The following is a 15,852-nucleotide window of genomic DNA, read 5'->3' as shown; positions in this document are numbered from 1 at the left end:
ATCCGGGCATTTTCACCGCCTGGCAACCCGCGGCGGTGAAAACAAAGGCCTAAAACTCGCAGAAAACGGTACTTTGGGATGATTGTTGAGACTCCTCTGAACAGTGCAACAAGATTAGCCCTACGTGTGTAACATATATAAATTTGATTGTTCGGGATTATTTCAAAGTTGAGTTTGTGTTGTTTTCTCGAATTTTCACCGGCTCGATCGGCGTTCCACAGCAGCGCGCACAGAGCCCATAGAAATGCATGGTACAGTGGTGCGCGTCTTAGCAACGTGGAACGTCGGTGACGTAGCTCCGCCCCCGAGGATAAGCAAAAAGATATGGTATAAATTGACGGAAATATTGCATGTAACTGCCACTAGGGTAAAGAGCAAGTGTGTGATCACACCTTACTCACGCCTAATTACGTTGAAAAAGGCGTTAAAGAGATTAAATAACGCGTTTTTCCAGAGTCAATTTCATACATTGTATGTTGTCAACCATTCATTGAAAAAAAAAACATCCCTTGAGTATTGGTGGAAATCTGCTGTGCTGAAAGCAGCAGTGACATAGAAATATGATTGACAGTAAAATTGTTCTCCTGATAAACCGAATATAGATTTTCTTTGTCTACGTGTATAATATATGACACCTAGATCTACACGCAGAGCTGGCTGTCCAAAATATAGGAAGACATATCACGTCATAGGTGCTGTCGAATGATCAATAACATTTAATCTAAAGGTATTTATGGGCCGTCGTAATGAAATATGCATTGTAAGTGTCCAGCCTGTACTCCGACGTTGCCGTGTACAACGATAGACGAAGACCAAGAACTAGCCAGTCGAAACGACACAAAACCACGGCTAGTGTGTTCAGTCGTGAGAGTTTTGTTTCACCTATTACTACATGTCAGATGGCCTGATGTATCCAACCCCAAACAAATAGTATATAGAATTTAAATTAACGGTAGTCGACCCGAAAATTGAACCAGTATTACAATATGAAACCAAACAATCGAAACCACATATATGACCGAAACCAACATCATTAAGAAACGCAGTTATGTGTTCATACCAAAAATGCAGGATGCCAGTGACATCGTCACCATGAGCAATACATTAATCTCAGCAACCACTTGCGTATTACTGGGGTTTATTCATACTACATATTACACGCTAGGCCGAAAAACTGATTATGTTAATCACAGTTTAGACAACGAATCTCGGAATGCCAGTGACGTCGTCTTCATAAGCAACGCTACACAGTCATCATTTACATTAGCCGGGGTTCATCCCAATGATAAAATTATTTTAAATTACACGTCATTTTTAGACAGTTCCAATAAACTTTCAGAGTAACAGTTCCATTCGTTCACGTAATCGATTATGTTCCAGTTAGTGCATTGTACAGATATCACTGTCACACCGTTTTATGTTCAATGTAAGCTCCCAACGCTTATAAAATATATAATATTATAATCAGTCATTGGTAGTAGTTGTTGTACCGGATTCACCCGAGAATGGACCCGAGTTGCAATTCTACCTTCTAAATTGTTATTTACTACTTTTAAATATTAGGCCAGGTTCCGCCACACACGTGTTTTTACTAGTCAATATAAAATATTTCTGTGATTAATAAAATCGCGTAGTTTTGTTATTTTTTAAAAAACGTAGACAAAAATGAACTGATCATGTATGTTAGTGAGACTTTTGAACCCTGTGATTTGCATATTATACCTAAAAGCCTAAATGAAATGTATATATTAGCATTAACCATGCACATTTCAATCCTAGGCAATTAGATACAATACAATATGTTGATATCACGCTGAATTAACCGTGATCATAGATGCTTAACGACACGAAGCAACGGGGTGCCTGCGGGTACAACCAATTACAGCTGTTTTAGTTTACACACTGTTTTACGCGTAAAAGAAATAAATTACCTAAATAAATAGTTTTAATTTAACCGTGGTGTTTTTTTGTTTTTTTTTACTTGCATTCGTTCTTACATGAATTATATCAATTTACAAACGTTATAAATGAACAGATATGAATCGCGCGGGTACCATAGTCAAAATTGCGTACACACGCGACAAAAGTTGTCCTTAAAGCTGGATTAATTTCCCGTCAATGTGATAATTTGCATTTACATGATAAAATATTATTAAAGAGTAACTACATGAATAAAACAGGGGTTGTTATAATTCACCTTACCTGTCCTGGAAGTATATAGATGCAACCCTGTCAATGACGTGTACTACATTGACGTCGATTTCGCCTGTATCACACTGACGCAAATTTAACGTGTTGTGTACGGGGTTGTACTGTACTGTACTGCAAAGTTGTCAATGATACTGGTGCGTGTTGGTCGTAGTACTACATGGAGAACGTGTCTGGAAGCGTAGCCTGGTACTCAAATTGGTTTCGTTGATTTAATAAGCTAAACGTCCAAATAATTTACATGTATCGTATTAAAAACTTCTATAAAAAGCGTTGTTTATCATTTTTCATGTCTTTCACTTCATGGTAACATTTAGTATCGGGGTAACGGAATTGTCTCCAACTTCCTTCTTTCAAATTTCAGTCAACAGAAGGCGATGCTAATCGTCGTTCATTTAGGGTGTTTCACCTAACGCTCCGTGTGTGTGTGTGTGGCACCTGTACGTATCACTTTTCTGTGATTTTTGAGTTTTTGGGTAAGCCGATTTTGGCTGGCGGAAAATTGGGGGGCAAGCCACACCCTCACTCTAGTTGGCGAGTACAATTTGAAAAAAAAATCATGGCGCACCGTTCCCATGGCAACAGCCAAAAAATAATTGTTGAATATCTTCGCGCCAAAAGTAACTCCTCCTACAAATCTTGAAATAAAAACGGCTGACATATGTCATTCTAACCAGCTTGAGTGTTCGCCCAAAGTTACTTTTTTTTCTTTATATCTGTTTTCATTGCCATGCAAAATGTATACTCGTACAAAATCTCGGGCATATCTCATTAGAATTTGCTGACTGAATGTCGGGAGTTTACTGACTGAATGTATAGAGTTTGCTGACTGAATGTATAGAATTTGCTGACTGAATGTATAGAGTTTGCTGACTGAATGTATAGAGTTTTCTGACTGAATGTATAGAGTTTGCTGACTGAATGTCGGGAGTTTACTGACTGAATGTATAGAGTTTGCTGACTGAATGTATAGAGTTTGCTGACTGAATGTATAGTTTGCTGACTAAATGTATAGAGTTTGCTGAATGAATGAATAGAGTTTGCTGACTGAATGGATAGAGTTTGCTGACTGAATGTATAGAGTTTGCTGACTGAATGTATATAGTTTGCTGACTGAATGTCGAGAGTTTACTGACTGAATGTATAGAGTTTGCTGACTGAATGTCGAGAGTTTACTGACTGAATGTATAGAGTTTGCTGACTGAATGTATAGAATTTGCTGACTGAATGTCGAGAGTTTGCTGACTGAATGTATAGAGTTTGCTGACTGAATGTATAGAGTTTGCTGACTGAATGTATAGAGTTTGCTGACTGAATGTATATAGTTTGCTGACTGAATGTATAGAGTTTGCTGACTGAATATATAGTTTGCTGACTGAATGTATAGAGTCAGCTAACTGAATGCATAGAGTTTACTGACTGAATGCATAGAGTTTGCTGACTGAATGTATAGTTTGCTGACTGAGTGTATAGAGTTTGCTGACTGAATGTACTCTATAGTTTGCTAACTGAATGTATAGAGTTTGCTGAATGAATGTATAGAGTTTGCTGACTGAATGTCGAGAGTTTACTGACTGAATGTATAGAGTTTGCTGACTGAATGTCGAGAGTTTGCTGACTGAATGTATAGAATTTGCTGACTGAATGTCCAGAGTTTGCTGACTGAATGTATAGAGTTTTCTGACTGAGCGTATAGAGTTTGCTGACTGAATGTATATAGTTTGCTGACTGAATGTATAGAGTTTGCTGACTGAATATATAGTTTGCTGACTGAATGTATAGAGTTTGCTGACTGAATGTATAGAGTTTGCTGACTGAATGTATATAGTTTGCTGACTGAATGTATAGAGTTTGCTGACTGAATATATAGTTTGCTGACTGAATGTATAGAGTTTGCTGACTGAATGTATATAGTTTGCTGACTGAATGTATAGAGTTTGCTGACTGAATGTATAGAATTTGCTGACTGAATGTCCAGAGTTTGCTGACTGAATGTATAGAGTTTTCTGACTGAGCGTATAGAGTTTGCTGACTGAATGTATATAGTTTGCTGACTGAATGTATAGAGTTTGCTGACTGAATATATAGTTTGCTGACTGAATGTATAGAGTTTGCTGAATGAATGTATAGAGTTTGCTGACTGAATGTATAGAGTTTGCTGACTGAATGTATAGAATTTGCTGACTGAATGTATAGAATTTGCTGACTGAATGTATAGTTTGCTGAATGAATGTATAGAGTTTGCTGAATAAATGTATAAGGTTTGCTGACTAAATGTATAGTGTTTTGTGACTGAATGTATAGAGTTTTCTGACTGAATGTATAGAATTTGCTGACTGAATGTCGAGAGTTTGCTGACTGAATGTATAGAGTTTGCTGACTGAATGTATAGTTTGCTGAATGAATGTATAGAGTTTGCTGACTGAATGTATAGAGTTTGATGACTGAATGTATAGAGTTTGCTGACTGAATGTATAGAATTTGCTGACTGAATGTATAGTTTGCTGAATGAATGTATAGAGTTTGCTGAATAAATGTATAAGGTTTGCTGACTAAATGTATAGAGTCTGCTAAGTGAATGCATAGAGTTTACTGACTGAATGCATAGAGTTTGCTGACTGAATGTATAGTTTACTGACTGAGTGTATAGAGTTTGCTGACTGAATGTACTCTATAGTTTGCTAACTGATTGTATAAAGTTTGCTGACTGAATGTATAGAGTTTGCTGACTGAATGTATAGAGTTTGCTGACTGAATGTATAGAGTTTGCTGACTGAATGTATAGAGTTTGCTGACTGAATGTATAGAGTTTGCTGACTGAATGTCGAGAGTTTACTGACTGAATGTCGAGAGTTAACTGACAGAATGTATAGAGTTTGCTGACTTAATGTCGAGAGTTTACTGACTGAATATATAGAGTTTGCTGACTGAATGTATAGAATTTGCTGACTGAATGTCCAGAGTTTGATGACTGAATGTATAGAGTTTGCTGACTGAATGTATAGAATTTGCTGACTGAATGTCCAGAGTTTGATGACTGAATGTATAGAGTTTGCTGACTGAATGTATAGAATTTGCTGACTGAATGTATAGTTTGCTGAATGAATGTATAGAGTTTGCTGAATAAATGTATAAGGTTTGCTGACTAAATGTATAGTGTTTTGTGACTGAATGTATAGAGTTTGCTGACTGAATGTATAGAATTTGCTGACTGAATGTCGAGAGTTTGCTGACTGAATGTATAGAGTTTGCTGACTGAATGTATAGTTTGATGAATGAATGTATAGAGTTTGCTGAATAAATGTATAAGGTTTGCTGACTGAATGTATAGAGTCTGCTAAGTGAATGCATAGAGTTTACTGACTGAATGCATAGAGTTTGCTGACTGAATGTATATAGTTTGCTGACTGAATGTATAGAGTTTGCTGACTGAATATATAGTTTGCTGACTGAATGTATAGAGTTTGCTGACTGAATGTATATAGTTTGCTGACTGAATGTATAGAGTTTGCTGACTGAATGTATAGAATTTGCTGACTGAATGTCCAGAGTTTGCTGACTGAATGTATAGAGTTTTCTGACTGAGCGTATAGAGTTTGCTGACTGAATGTATATAGTTTGCTGACTGAATGTATAGAGTTTGCTGACTGAATATATAGTTTGCTGACTGAATGTATAGAGTTTGCTGAATGAATGTATAGAGTTTGCTGACTGAATATATAGTTTGCTGACTGAATGTATAGAGTTTGCTGAATGAATGTATAGAGTTTGCTGACTGAATGTATAGAGTTTGGTGACTGAATGTATAGAGTTTGCTGACTGAATGTATAGAATTTGCTGACTGAATGTATAGTTTGCTGAATGAATGTATAGAGTTTGCTGAATAAATGTATAAGGTTTGCTGACTAAATGTATAGTGTTTTGTGACTGAATGTATAGAGTTTTCTGACTGAATGTATAGAATTTGCTGACTGAATGTCGAGAGTTTGCTGACTGAATGTATAGAGTTTGCTGACTGAATGTATAGTTTGCTGAATGAATGTATAGAGTTTGCTGACTGAATGTATAGAGTTTGATGACTGAATGTATAGAGTTTGCTGACTGAATGTATAGAATTTGCTGACTGAATGTATAGTTTGCTGAATGAATGTATAGAGTTTGCTGAATAAATGTATAAGGTTTGCTGACTAAATGTATAGTGTTTTGTGACTGAATGTATAGAGTTTGCTGACTGAATGTATAGAATTTGCTGACTGAATGTCGAGAGTTTGCTGACTGAATGTATAGAGTTTGCTGACTGAATGTATAGTTTGCTGAATGAATGTATAGAGTTTGCTGAATAAATGTATAAGGTTTGCTCACTGAATGTATAGAGTCTGCTAAGTGAATGCATAGAGTTTACTGACTGAATGCATAGAGTTTGCTGACTGAATGTATAGTTTACTGACTGAGTGTATAGAGTTTGCTGACTGAATGTACTCTATAGTTTGCTAACTGATTGTATAAAGTTTGCTGACTGAATGTATAGAGTTTGCTGACTGAATGTATAGAGTTTGCTGACTGAATGTATAGAGTTTGCTGACTGAAAGTATAGAGTTTGCTGACTGAATGTCGAGAGTTTGCTGACTGAATGTATAGAGTTTGCTGACTGAATGTATAGAGTTTGCTGACTGAATGTATAGAGTTTGCTGACTGAATGTCGAGAGTTTACTGACTGAATGTCGAGAGTTTACTGACAGAATGTATAGAGTTTGCTGACTTAATGTCGAGAGTTTACTGACTGAATATATAGAGTTTGCTGACTGAATGTATAGAATTTGCTGACTGAATGTCCAGAGTTTGCTGACTGAATGTATAGAGTTTTCTGACTGAGCGTATAGAGTTTGCTGACTGAATGTATAGAGTTTTCTGACTGAGCGTATAGAGTTTGCTGACTGAATGTATAGAGTTTTCTGACTGAGCGTATAGAGTTTGCTGACTGAATGTATAGAATTTGCTGACTGAATGTCCAGAGTTTGCTGACTGAATGTATAGAGTTTTCTGACTGAGCGTATAGAGTTTGCTGACTGAATGTATATAGTTTGCTGACTGAATGTATAGAGTTTGCTGACTGAATATATAGTTTGCTGACTGAATGTATAGAGTTTGCTGACTGAATGTATAGAGTTTGCTGACTGAATGTATATAGTTTGCTGACTGAATGTATAGAGTTTGCTGACTGAATATATAGTTTGCTGACTGAATGTATAGAGTTTGCTGACTGAATGTATATAGTTTGCTGACTGAATGTATAGAGTTTGCTGACTGAATGTATAGAATTTGCTGACTGAATGTCCAGAGTTTGCTGACTGAATGTATAGAGTTTTCTGACTGAGCGTATAGAGTTTGCTGACTGAATGTATATAGTTTGCTGACTGAATGTATAGAGTTTGCTGACTGAATATATAGTTTGCTGACTGAATGTATAGAGTTTGCTGAATGAATGTATAGAGTTTGCTGACTGAATGTATAGAGTTTGATGACTGAATGTATAGAGTTTGCTGACTGAATGTATAGAATTTGCTGACTGAATGTATAGTTTGCTGAATGAATGTATAGAGTTTGCTGAATAAATGTATAAGGTTTGCTGACTAAATGTATAGTGTTTTGTGACTGAATGTATAGAGTTTTCTGACTGAATGTATAGAATTTGCTGACTGAATGTCGAGAGTTTGCTGACTGAATGTATAGAGTTTGCTGACTGAATGTATAGTTTGCTGAATGAATGTATAGAGTTTGCTGACTGAATGTATAGAGTTTGATGACTGAATGTATAGAGTTTGCTGACTGAATGTATAGAATTTGCTGACTGAATGTATAGTTTGCTGAATGAATGTATAGAGTTTGCTGAATAAATGTATAAGGTTTGCTGACTAAATGTATAGTGTTTTGTGACTGAATGTATAGAGTTTGCTGACTGAATGTATAGAATTTGCTGACTGAATGTCGAGAGTTTGCTGACTGAATGTATAGAGTTTGCTGACTGAATGTATAGTTTGCTGAATGAATGTATAGAGTTTGCTGAATAAATGTATAAGGTTTGCTGACTGAATGTATAGAGTCTGCTAAGTGAATGCATAGAGTTTACTGACTGAATGCATAGAGTTTGCTGACTGAATGTATAGTTCACTGACTGAGTGTATAGAGTTTGCTGACTGAATGTACTCTATAGTTTGCTAACTGATTGTATAAAGTTTGCTGACTGAATGTATAGAGTTTGCTGACTGAATGTATAGAGTTTGCTGACTGAATGTATAGAGTTTGCTGACTGAATGTATAGAGTTTGCTGACTGAATGTCGAGAGTTTACTGACTGAATGTCGAGAGTTTACTGACTGAATGTATATAGTTTGCTGACTGAATGTATAGAGTTTACTGTCTGAATGTATAGAGTTTGCTGACTGAATGTATAGAGTTTGCTGACTGAATGTATAGAGTTTGCTGACTGAATGTATAGAGTTTGCTGACTGAATGTCGAGAGTTTACTGACTGAATGTCGAGAGTTTACTGACTGAATGTATAGAGTTTGCTGACTGAATGTCGAGAGTTTGCTGACTGAATGTATAGAGTTTGCTGACTGAATGTATAGTTTGCTGAATGAATGTATAGAGTTTGCTGACTGAATGTATAGAGTTTGATGACTGAATGTATAGAGTTTGCTGACTGAATGTATAGAATTTGCTGACTGAATGTATAGTTTGCTAAATGAATGTATAGAGTTTGCTGAATAAATGTATAAGGTTTGCTGACTAAATGTATAGTGTTTTGTGACTGAATGTATAGAGTTTGCTGACTGAATGTATAGAATTTGCTGACTGAATGTCGAGAGTTTGCTGACTGAATGTATAGAGTTTGCTGACTGAATGTATAGTTTGCTGAATGAATGTATAGAGTTTGCTGAATAAATGTATAAGGTTTGCTCACTGAATGTATAGAGTCTGCTAAGTGAATGCATAGAGTTTACTGACTGAATGCATAGAGTTTGCTGACTGAATGTATAGTTTACTGACTGAGTGTATAGAGTTTGCTGACTGAATGTACTCTATAGTTTGCTAACTGATTGTATAAAGTTTGCTGACTGAATGTATAGAGTTTGCTGACTGAATGTATAGAGTTTGCTGACTGAATGTATAGAGTTTGCTGACTGAAAGTATAGAGTTTGCTGACTGAATGTCGAGAGTTTGCTGACTGAATGTATAGAGTTTGCTGACTGAATGTATAGAGTTTGCTGACTGAATGTATAGAGTTTGCTGACTGAATGTCGAGAGTTTACTGACTGAATGTCGAGAGTTTACTGACAGAATGTATAGAGTTTGCTGACTTAATGTCGAGAGTTTACTGACTGAATATATAGAGTTTGCTGACTGAATGTATAGAATTTGCTGACTGAATGTCCAGAGTTTGCTGACTGAATGTATAGAGTTTTCTGACTGAGCGTATAGAGTTTGCTGACTGAATGTATAGAGTTTTCTGACTGAGCGTATAGAGTTTGCTGACTGAATGTATAGAGTTTTCTGACTGAGCGTATAGAGTTTGCTGACTGAATGTATAGAATTTGCTGACTGAATGTCCAGAGTTTGCTGACTGAATGTATAGAGTTTTCTGACTGAGCGTATAGAGTTTGCTGACTGAATGTATATAGTTTGCTGACTGAATGTATAGAGTTTGCTGACTGAATATATAGTTTGCTGACTGAATGTATAGAGTTTGCTGACTGAATGTATAGAGTTTGCTGACTGAATGTATATAGTTTGCTGACTGAATGTATAGAGTTTGCTGACTGAATATATAGTTTGCTGACTGAATGTATAGAGTTTGCTGACTGAATGTATATAGTTTGCTGACTGAATGTATAGAGTTTGCTGACTGAATGTATAGAATTTGCTGACTGAATGTCCAGAGTTTGCTGACTGAATGTATAGAGTTTTCTGACTGAGCGTATAGAGTTTGCTGACTGAATGTATATAGTTTGCTGACTGAATGTATAGAGTTTGCTGACTGAATATATAGTTTGCTGACTGAATGTATAGAGTTTGCTGAATGAATGTATAGAGTTTGCTGACTGAATGTATAGAGTTTGATGACTGAATGTATAGAGTTTGCTGACTGAATGTATAGAATTTGCTGACTGAATGTATAGTTTGCTGAATGAATGTATAGAGTTTGCTGAATAAATGTATAAGGTTTGCTGACTAAATGTATAGTGTTTTGTGACTGAATGTATAGAGTTTTCTGACTGAATGTATAGAATTTGCTGACTGAATGTCGAGAGTTTGCTGACTGAATGTATAGAGTTTGCTGACTGAATGTATAGTTTGCTGAATGAATGTATAGAGTTTGCTGACTGAATGTATAGAGTTTGATGACTGAATGTATAGAGTTTGCTGACTGAATGTATAGAATTTGCTGACTGAATGTATAGTTTGCTGAATGAATGTATAGAGTTTGCTGAATAAATGTATAAGGTTTGCTGACTAAATGTATAGTGTTTTGTGACTGAATGTATAGAGTTTGCTGACTGAATGTATAGAATTTGCTGACTGAATGTCGAGAGTTTGCTGACTGAATGTATAGAGTTTGCTGACTGAATGTATAGTTTGCTGAATGAATGTATAGAGTTTGCTGAATAAATGTATAAGGTTTGCTGACTGAATGTATAGAGTCTGCTAAGTGAATGCATAGAGTTTACTGACTGAATGCATAGAGTTTGCTGACTGAATGTATAGTTCACTGACTGAGTGTATAGAGTTTGCTGACTGAATGTACTCTATAGTTTGCTAACTGATTGTATAAAGTTTGCTGACTGAATGTATAGAGTTTGCTGACTGAATGTATAGAGTTTGCTGACTGAATGTATAGAGTTTGCTGACTGAATGTATAGAGTTTGCTGACTGAATGTCGAGAGTTTACTGACTGAATGTCGAGAGTTTACTGACTGAATGTATATAGTTTGCTGACTGAATGTATAGAGTTTACTGACTGAATGTATAGAGTTTGCTGACTGAATGTATAGAGTTTGCTGACTGAATGTATAGAGTTTGCTGACTGAATGTATAGAGTTTGCTGATTGAATGTCGAGAGTTTACTGACTGAATGTCGAGAGTTTACTGACTGAATGTATAGAGTTTGCTGACTGAATGTCAAGAGTTTACTGACTGAATATATAGAGTTTGCTGACTGAATGTATAGAGTTTTCTGACTGAGCGTATAGAGTTTGCTGACTGAATGTATAGAGTTTTCTGACTGAGCGTATAGAGTTTGCTGACTGAATGTATAGAGTTTGCTGACTGGATGTATATAGTTTGCTAACTGAATGTATAGAGTTTGCTGACTGAATATATAGTTTGCTGACTGAATGTATAGAGTTTGCTGAATGAATGTCTAGAGTTTGCTGACTGAATGTATAGAGTTTGATGACTGAATGTATAGAGTTTGCTGACTGAATGTATAGAGTTTGCTGACTGAATGTATAGAATTTGCTGACTGAATGTCGAGAGTTTGCTGACTGAATGTATAGTTTGCTGACTGAATGTATAGAGTTTGCTGACTGAATGTATAGAGTTTGCTGACTGAATGTATAGTTTGCTGACTGAGTGTATAGTGTTTGCTGACTGAATGTACTCTATAGTTTGCTAACTGATTGTATAGAGTTTGCTGACTGAATGTATAGAGTTTGCTGACTGAATGTATAGAATTTGCTGACTGAATGTCGAGAGTTTGCTGACTGAATGTATATAGTTTGCTGACTGAATGTCGAGAGTTTGCTGACTGAATGTAGAGTTTGCTGACTGAATGTATAGAGTTTGCTGACTGAATGTATAGAGTTTGCTGACTGAATGTATAGTTTGCTGACTGAGTGTATAGTGTTTGCTGACTGAATGTACTCTATAGTTTGCTAACTGATTGTATAGAGTTTGCTGACTGAATGTATAGAGTTTGCTGACTGAATGTATAGAATTTGCTGACTGAATGTCGAGAGTTTGCTGACTGAATGTATATAGTTTGCTGACTGAATGTCGAGAGTTTGCTGACTGAATGTAGAGTTTGCTGACTGAATGTATATAGTTTGCTGACTGAATGTCGAGAGTTTGCTGACTGAATGTAGAGTTTGCTGACTGAATGTAGAGTTTGCTGACTGAATGTATAGAGTTTGCTGACTGAATGTATAGAGTTTTCTGACTGAATGTATAGAGTATGTTGACTGAATGTATAGAGTTTGCTAATTGAATGTCGAGATTCAGCTGACTGAATGTCAAGACTTTTCTAACCCAATGTCGAGAGTCAGCTGACTGAATGTCAACAGTTTGCTGACTGAATGTCGAGAGTCTGCTGACTGAATGTTAAGTGTTTGCTGACAGAATACATATAGTTTTGCTGACTGAATGTATAAAGTTTGCTAACTGAATGTATAGTGTTTGCTGACTGAATGTCGAGAGTCAGCTGACTGAATGTCAAGACTTTTCTAACTGAATGTCGAGAGTCAGCTGGCTGAATCAAATGACAGTGATGCCAAAATACAATACAGTGACACCCAAATATTGATACCATTTATTACTATTATCAATTAACAGTTATGTGTACAATAAATGTCATACATCCTACTGATAAGCAAACCTCATTTTCTCTACTAACAACACAGTTTGTCGGATGCCTGACATCAGTTCACGCAATTCCAAGGAGTCATGATGAAAGGACATACTGAGAGGTGGCACGCGTTGACAAAATTATACCACTCATCACAGAATACTGTACTCTTGACATCAGAAGACTGCCTTACAATCAGCTTGGAGCTCAAGTTACTGACTGACTGACTGACTGCTGACTGACTGACTGACTGACTGACTGACTGACTGACTGACCAGCGTTCTCATGTACACCTGGTCTTCATGAACATCTACTAATACATTATTAATAGGGTTTGTATATACATTAAGGCCCAATATTCACTCACTGTTTCAAGGTATGTACAGTGGGAAAAATTAAGTGAGTATACATGACTAAATGCTTTGGATATGTACTGACTAAATGATATGAGTTTGCTAATTAAATACCGTGGATTGAATGGCAGAAGAATGTGCGTTTGCAGGTTCAATGCCTTGAATTTGCTGATTAAATGTCATGTGTTTGCTTGCTACATGTCAGGTGAGTTAGCTAAATCGTCGGTTTGCTGAATGAATGACGTTTAGTTTGCTGAAAAAACATAGTGAGCTCACTGGATTAATTATGTGTGTTTCGTTGACTGAATCATGAGTTTGATGTGTGTTGCTGAATGTGTTGATTGAATGCAGTGATATTGCTATTGAATACCAAGAGTTTTCAGACTGAAAGCCGTGGGTTCGCCGGCAAAATTTAGCGAGTTTGCCGGCTATTTACCAATTGAATTTGCTGAATGAATGTCATGTGTTTGCTAATGTTGGGTAAATGATATGAGTATGCAAAATTAATACTGACTTTTTACCTTGAGTTTGGTGATTGAAAATGTGAGATTGACGATTACATGATGTTAAGTGTTAATGTGATTTTTTCTTTTGTTGTTTTGTAAATTTTCGCTTTTTTGTCAAATTCGAACTTGTTGCTTTTTGCTTATTGCCTAGATTGTCAAACCCATCTTTGCTAATATCGTTACAATAAGTAGGTGCGTTATTTTTCAGTATCGTGGCATTCCTACGTCCTTTATAGTCGATTACAAATTTATCTTCGTCCACGCATTCAGATTGTATCTTCAGTAACATATCTCGAAATGTAGCCAAGTCTTCATGAAAATTATCACCATATGCCTCAACCTCACGCCAGAATGTTTTATTGAAGTGTTGGTATAGTTTGTAATCTGCCTTATTTATTTCCAATATTCGCTGACGTTTCCAGTCATCAATGTCAAAACGTAGTTTGTTGTTTCTCTTGTTCTGTTGGAAATACATAATATCTTTAAAGTCCCAGCATAACAGTTTCTTCAACAAAACAAGTGATTCGTCGAAATATTCTGCAATCAACACAAAATCAAACTCATCTGAAGCTTGCTGAATAACATTATCAACGAGTGTTTCATTGTTATAATTTTTCAGGTCAAGTCCCACATCAAATATTTGTCTATTACTGAGTAATGTCTTGTGGTAAGAATCATTAATGCGTTTGAAATACATCGTTGTGTTTGACAAAAAAACTTCAAAAGGATCTTGACTGGTGTTTTGATTAATATGGAAATAATTAGCAATTTTCATGAACCCGAAAATTGACTCGTAGTTAGCCACGGGATGACGTAGTATTGTTATATAGGTGGCGTTTCGAATTACTTTGTCAATAGCTTGTTTATTAAATGGGACATGGCTAACTAACATATTATACTGTGTGCCTGGAAGAGGTGGCAATAACTGTTTCGCCATTTTACTGTTAAAACGTTCTGTTCTAGAAAACCATCCCGGATTATGGTGCGATGGTAATACAAAAGATAAGTTGTTACGTAGTCCATGACGTATAAGTATTGACGACACCGTAGTACTGGCAGTTTTGTAAGTCTTCAAGAACACCACATTCGTCAATGGATAATCACATGTAGGTGCTTGCAGGTCACTTGCCGACGCCCTCATAGTTGAGACAATTGATGGTAACCTAAAGTGTGTAAAAGAATGAATATATTAATTCTTTTACACATAGGTTTCTGATCTGGAATAAAAAAATATTTATATTATGCCGTAATTTACTTGGCGAGCTTACATATGAATTTCGAACTCTAGTGTATCAACTTTTTAAATGAATATTTGTCGCTTTTTGTGATTGTCTTGCTGGTTATGTGAATATATTATGTGGATGTCCCCTTCTAATGTACATGTTGTAGTGTTACATAGCTACCGATAGCGTAATGTACTTGGCTATAACTGGACATTTAATATATTTACTTTTGAATGAAATGAGCTATGATATGCATGTGAATTGTTATTTGAGTGTTGCAAACAAATATGGCCACCTGTCTGTCATGTCGAAACTGAAAACAATTTGCGAACAGTTATGTTTTACCGCAGTACAAAGTATAAACAAAATAGATCAAAGAATTTCTGAGATATAGCTTGGACGCATGTAAATACATAGTTGCCAGTCAGCCATTTAATCAAATCATGAAACCATACATCGTGGTATTCTATGGAATTAAGTATCTTTGAATGTTTTTCGAACGATGTTCTTATATTACAATATGAGGTTATTACGAGGTTACCTCAAAGTATGCACAAAGGTACAGCTAGAATATCGACCGATGCGCAGCAGGGCTCGATACGACGGCGTACTGTATCCTCGTAATAACCTTATTATTATACATTACGTTTTCATATTATAAACATACCCTGCCTGCACATATACGTTATGCAGCAATTATACTCCGAAGCTATAATATAACATACTTATATAAGGAAAATAGGGACCTATTACAAATAACTTGTTGTATCGATATAAATTTACACTTTTGCAGAGTTTACGAAACTATTTCAAAATTATTTAATAAACTAAACATTCAACAATAAAATATGTAACAGCTGCTCTTTATGAAATTCTTAAAAAACTGTGAAACCATTTTGACCATACAAAAGTGAATAAAGATCAGAAATCAATTCGCACA

The 15,852-nt window shown here is 35.9% G+C and overlaps 1 protein-coding gene across 1 annotated transcript; it reads right to left on the bottom strand.

The window, feature by feature from the left end:
• Positions 1 to 13,756: 13,756 nt before the first annotated feature.
• On the bottom strand, positions 13,757 to 14,830 carry LOC100370295 (galactosylceramide sulfotransferase-like). The gene has a single exon (XM_002730958.2). The coding sequence runs from the start codon at positions 14,828 to 14,830 to the stop codon at positions 13,757 to 13,759; it is 1,074 nt and encodes a 357-aa protein (XP_002731004.1).
• Positions 14,831 to 15,852: the final 1,022 nt, after the last annotated feature.

The sequence above is a fragment of the Saccoglossus kowalevskii genome, chromosome 16 (genome assembly GCF_978046115.1).
Source record: "Saccoglossus kowalevskii chromosome 16, keSacKowa6.1, whole genome shotgun sequence".
In the NCBI taxonomy this organism is placed as follows: Eukaryota; Metazoa; Hemichordata; class Enteropneusta; family Harrimaniidae; genus Saccoglossus; species Saccoglossus kowalevskii.
Note: the sequence above shows the minus strand (reverse complement) of the source record. Positions and strands in the feature narration are given on the sequence as shown.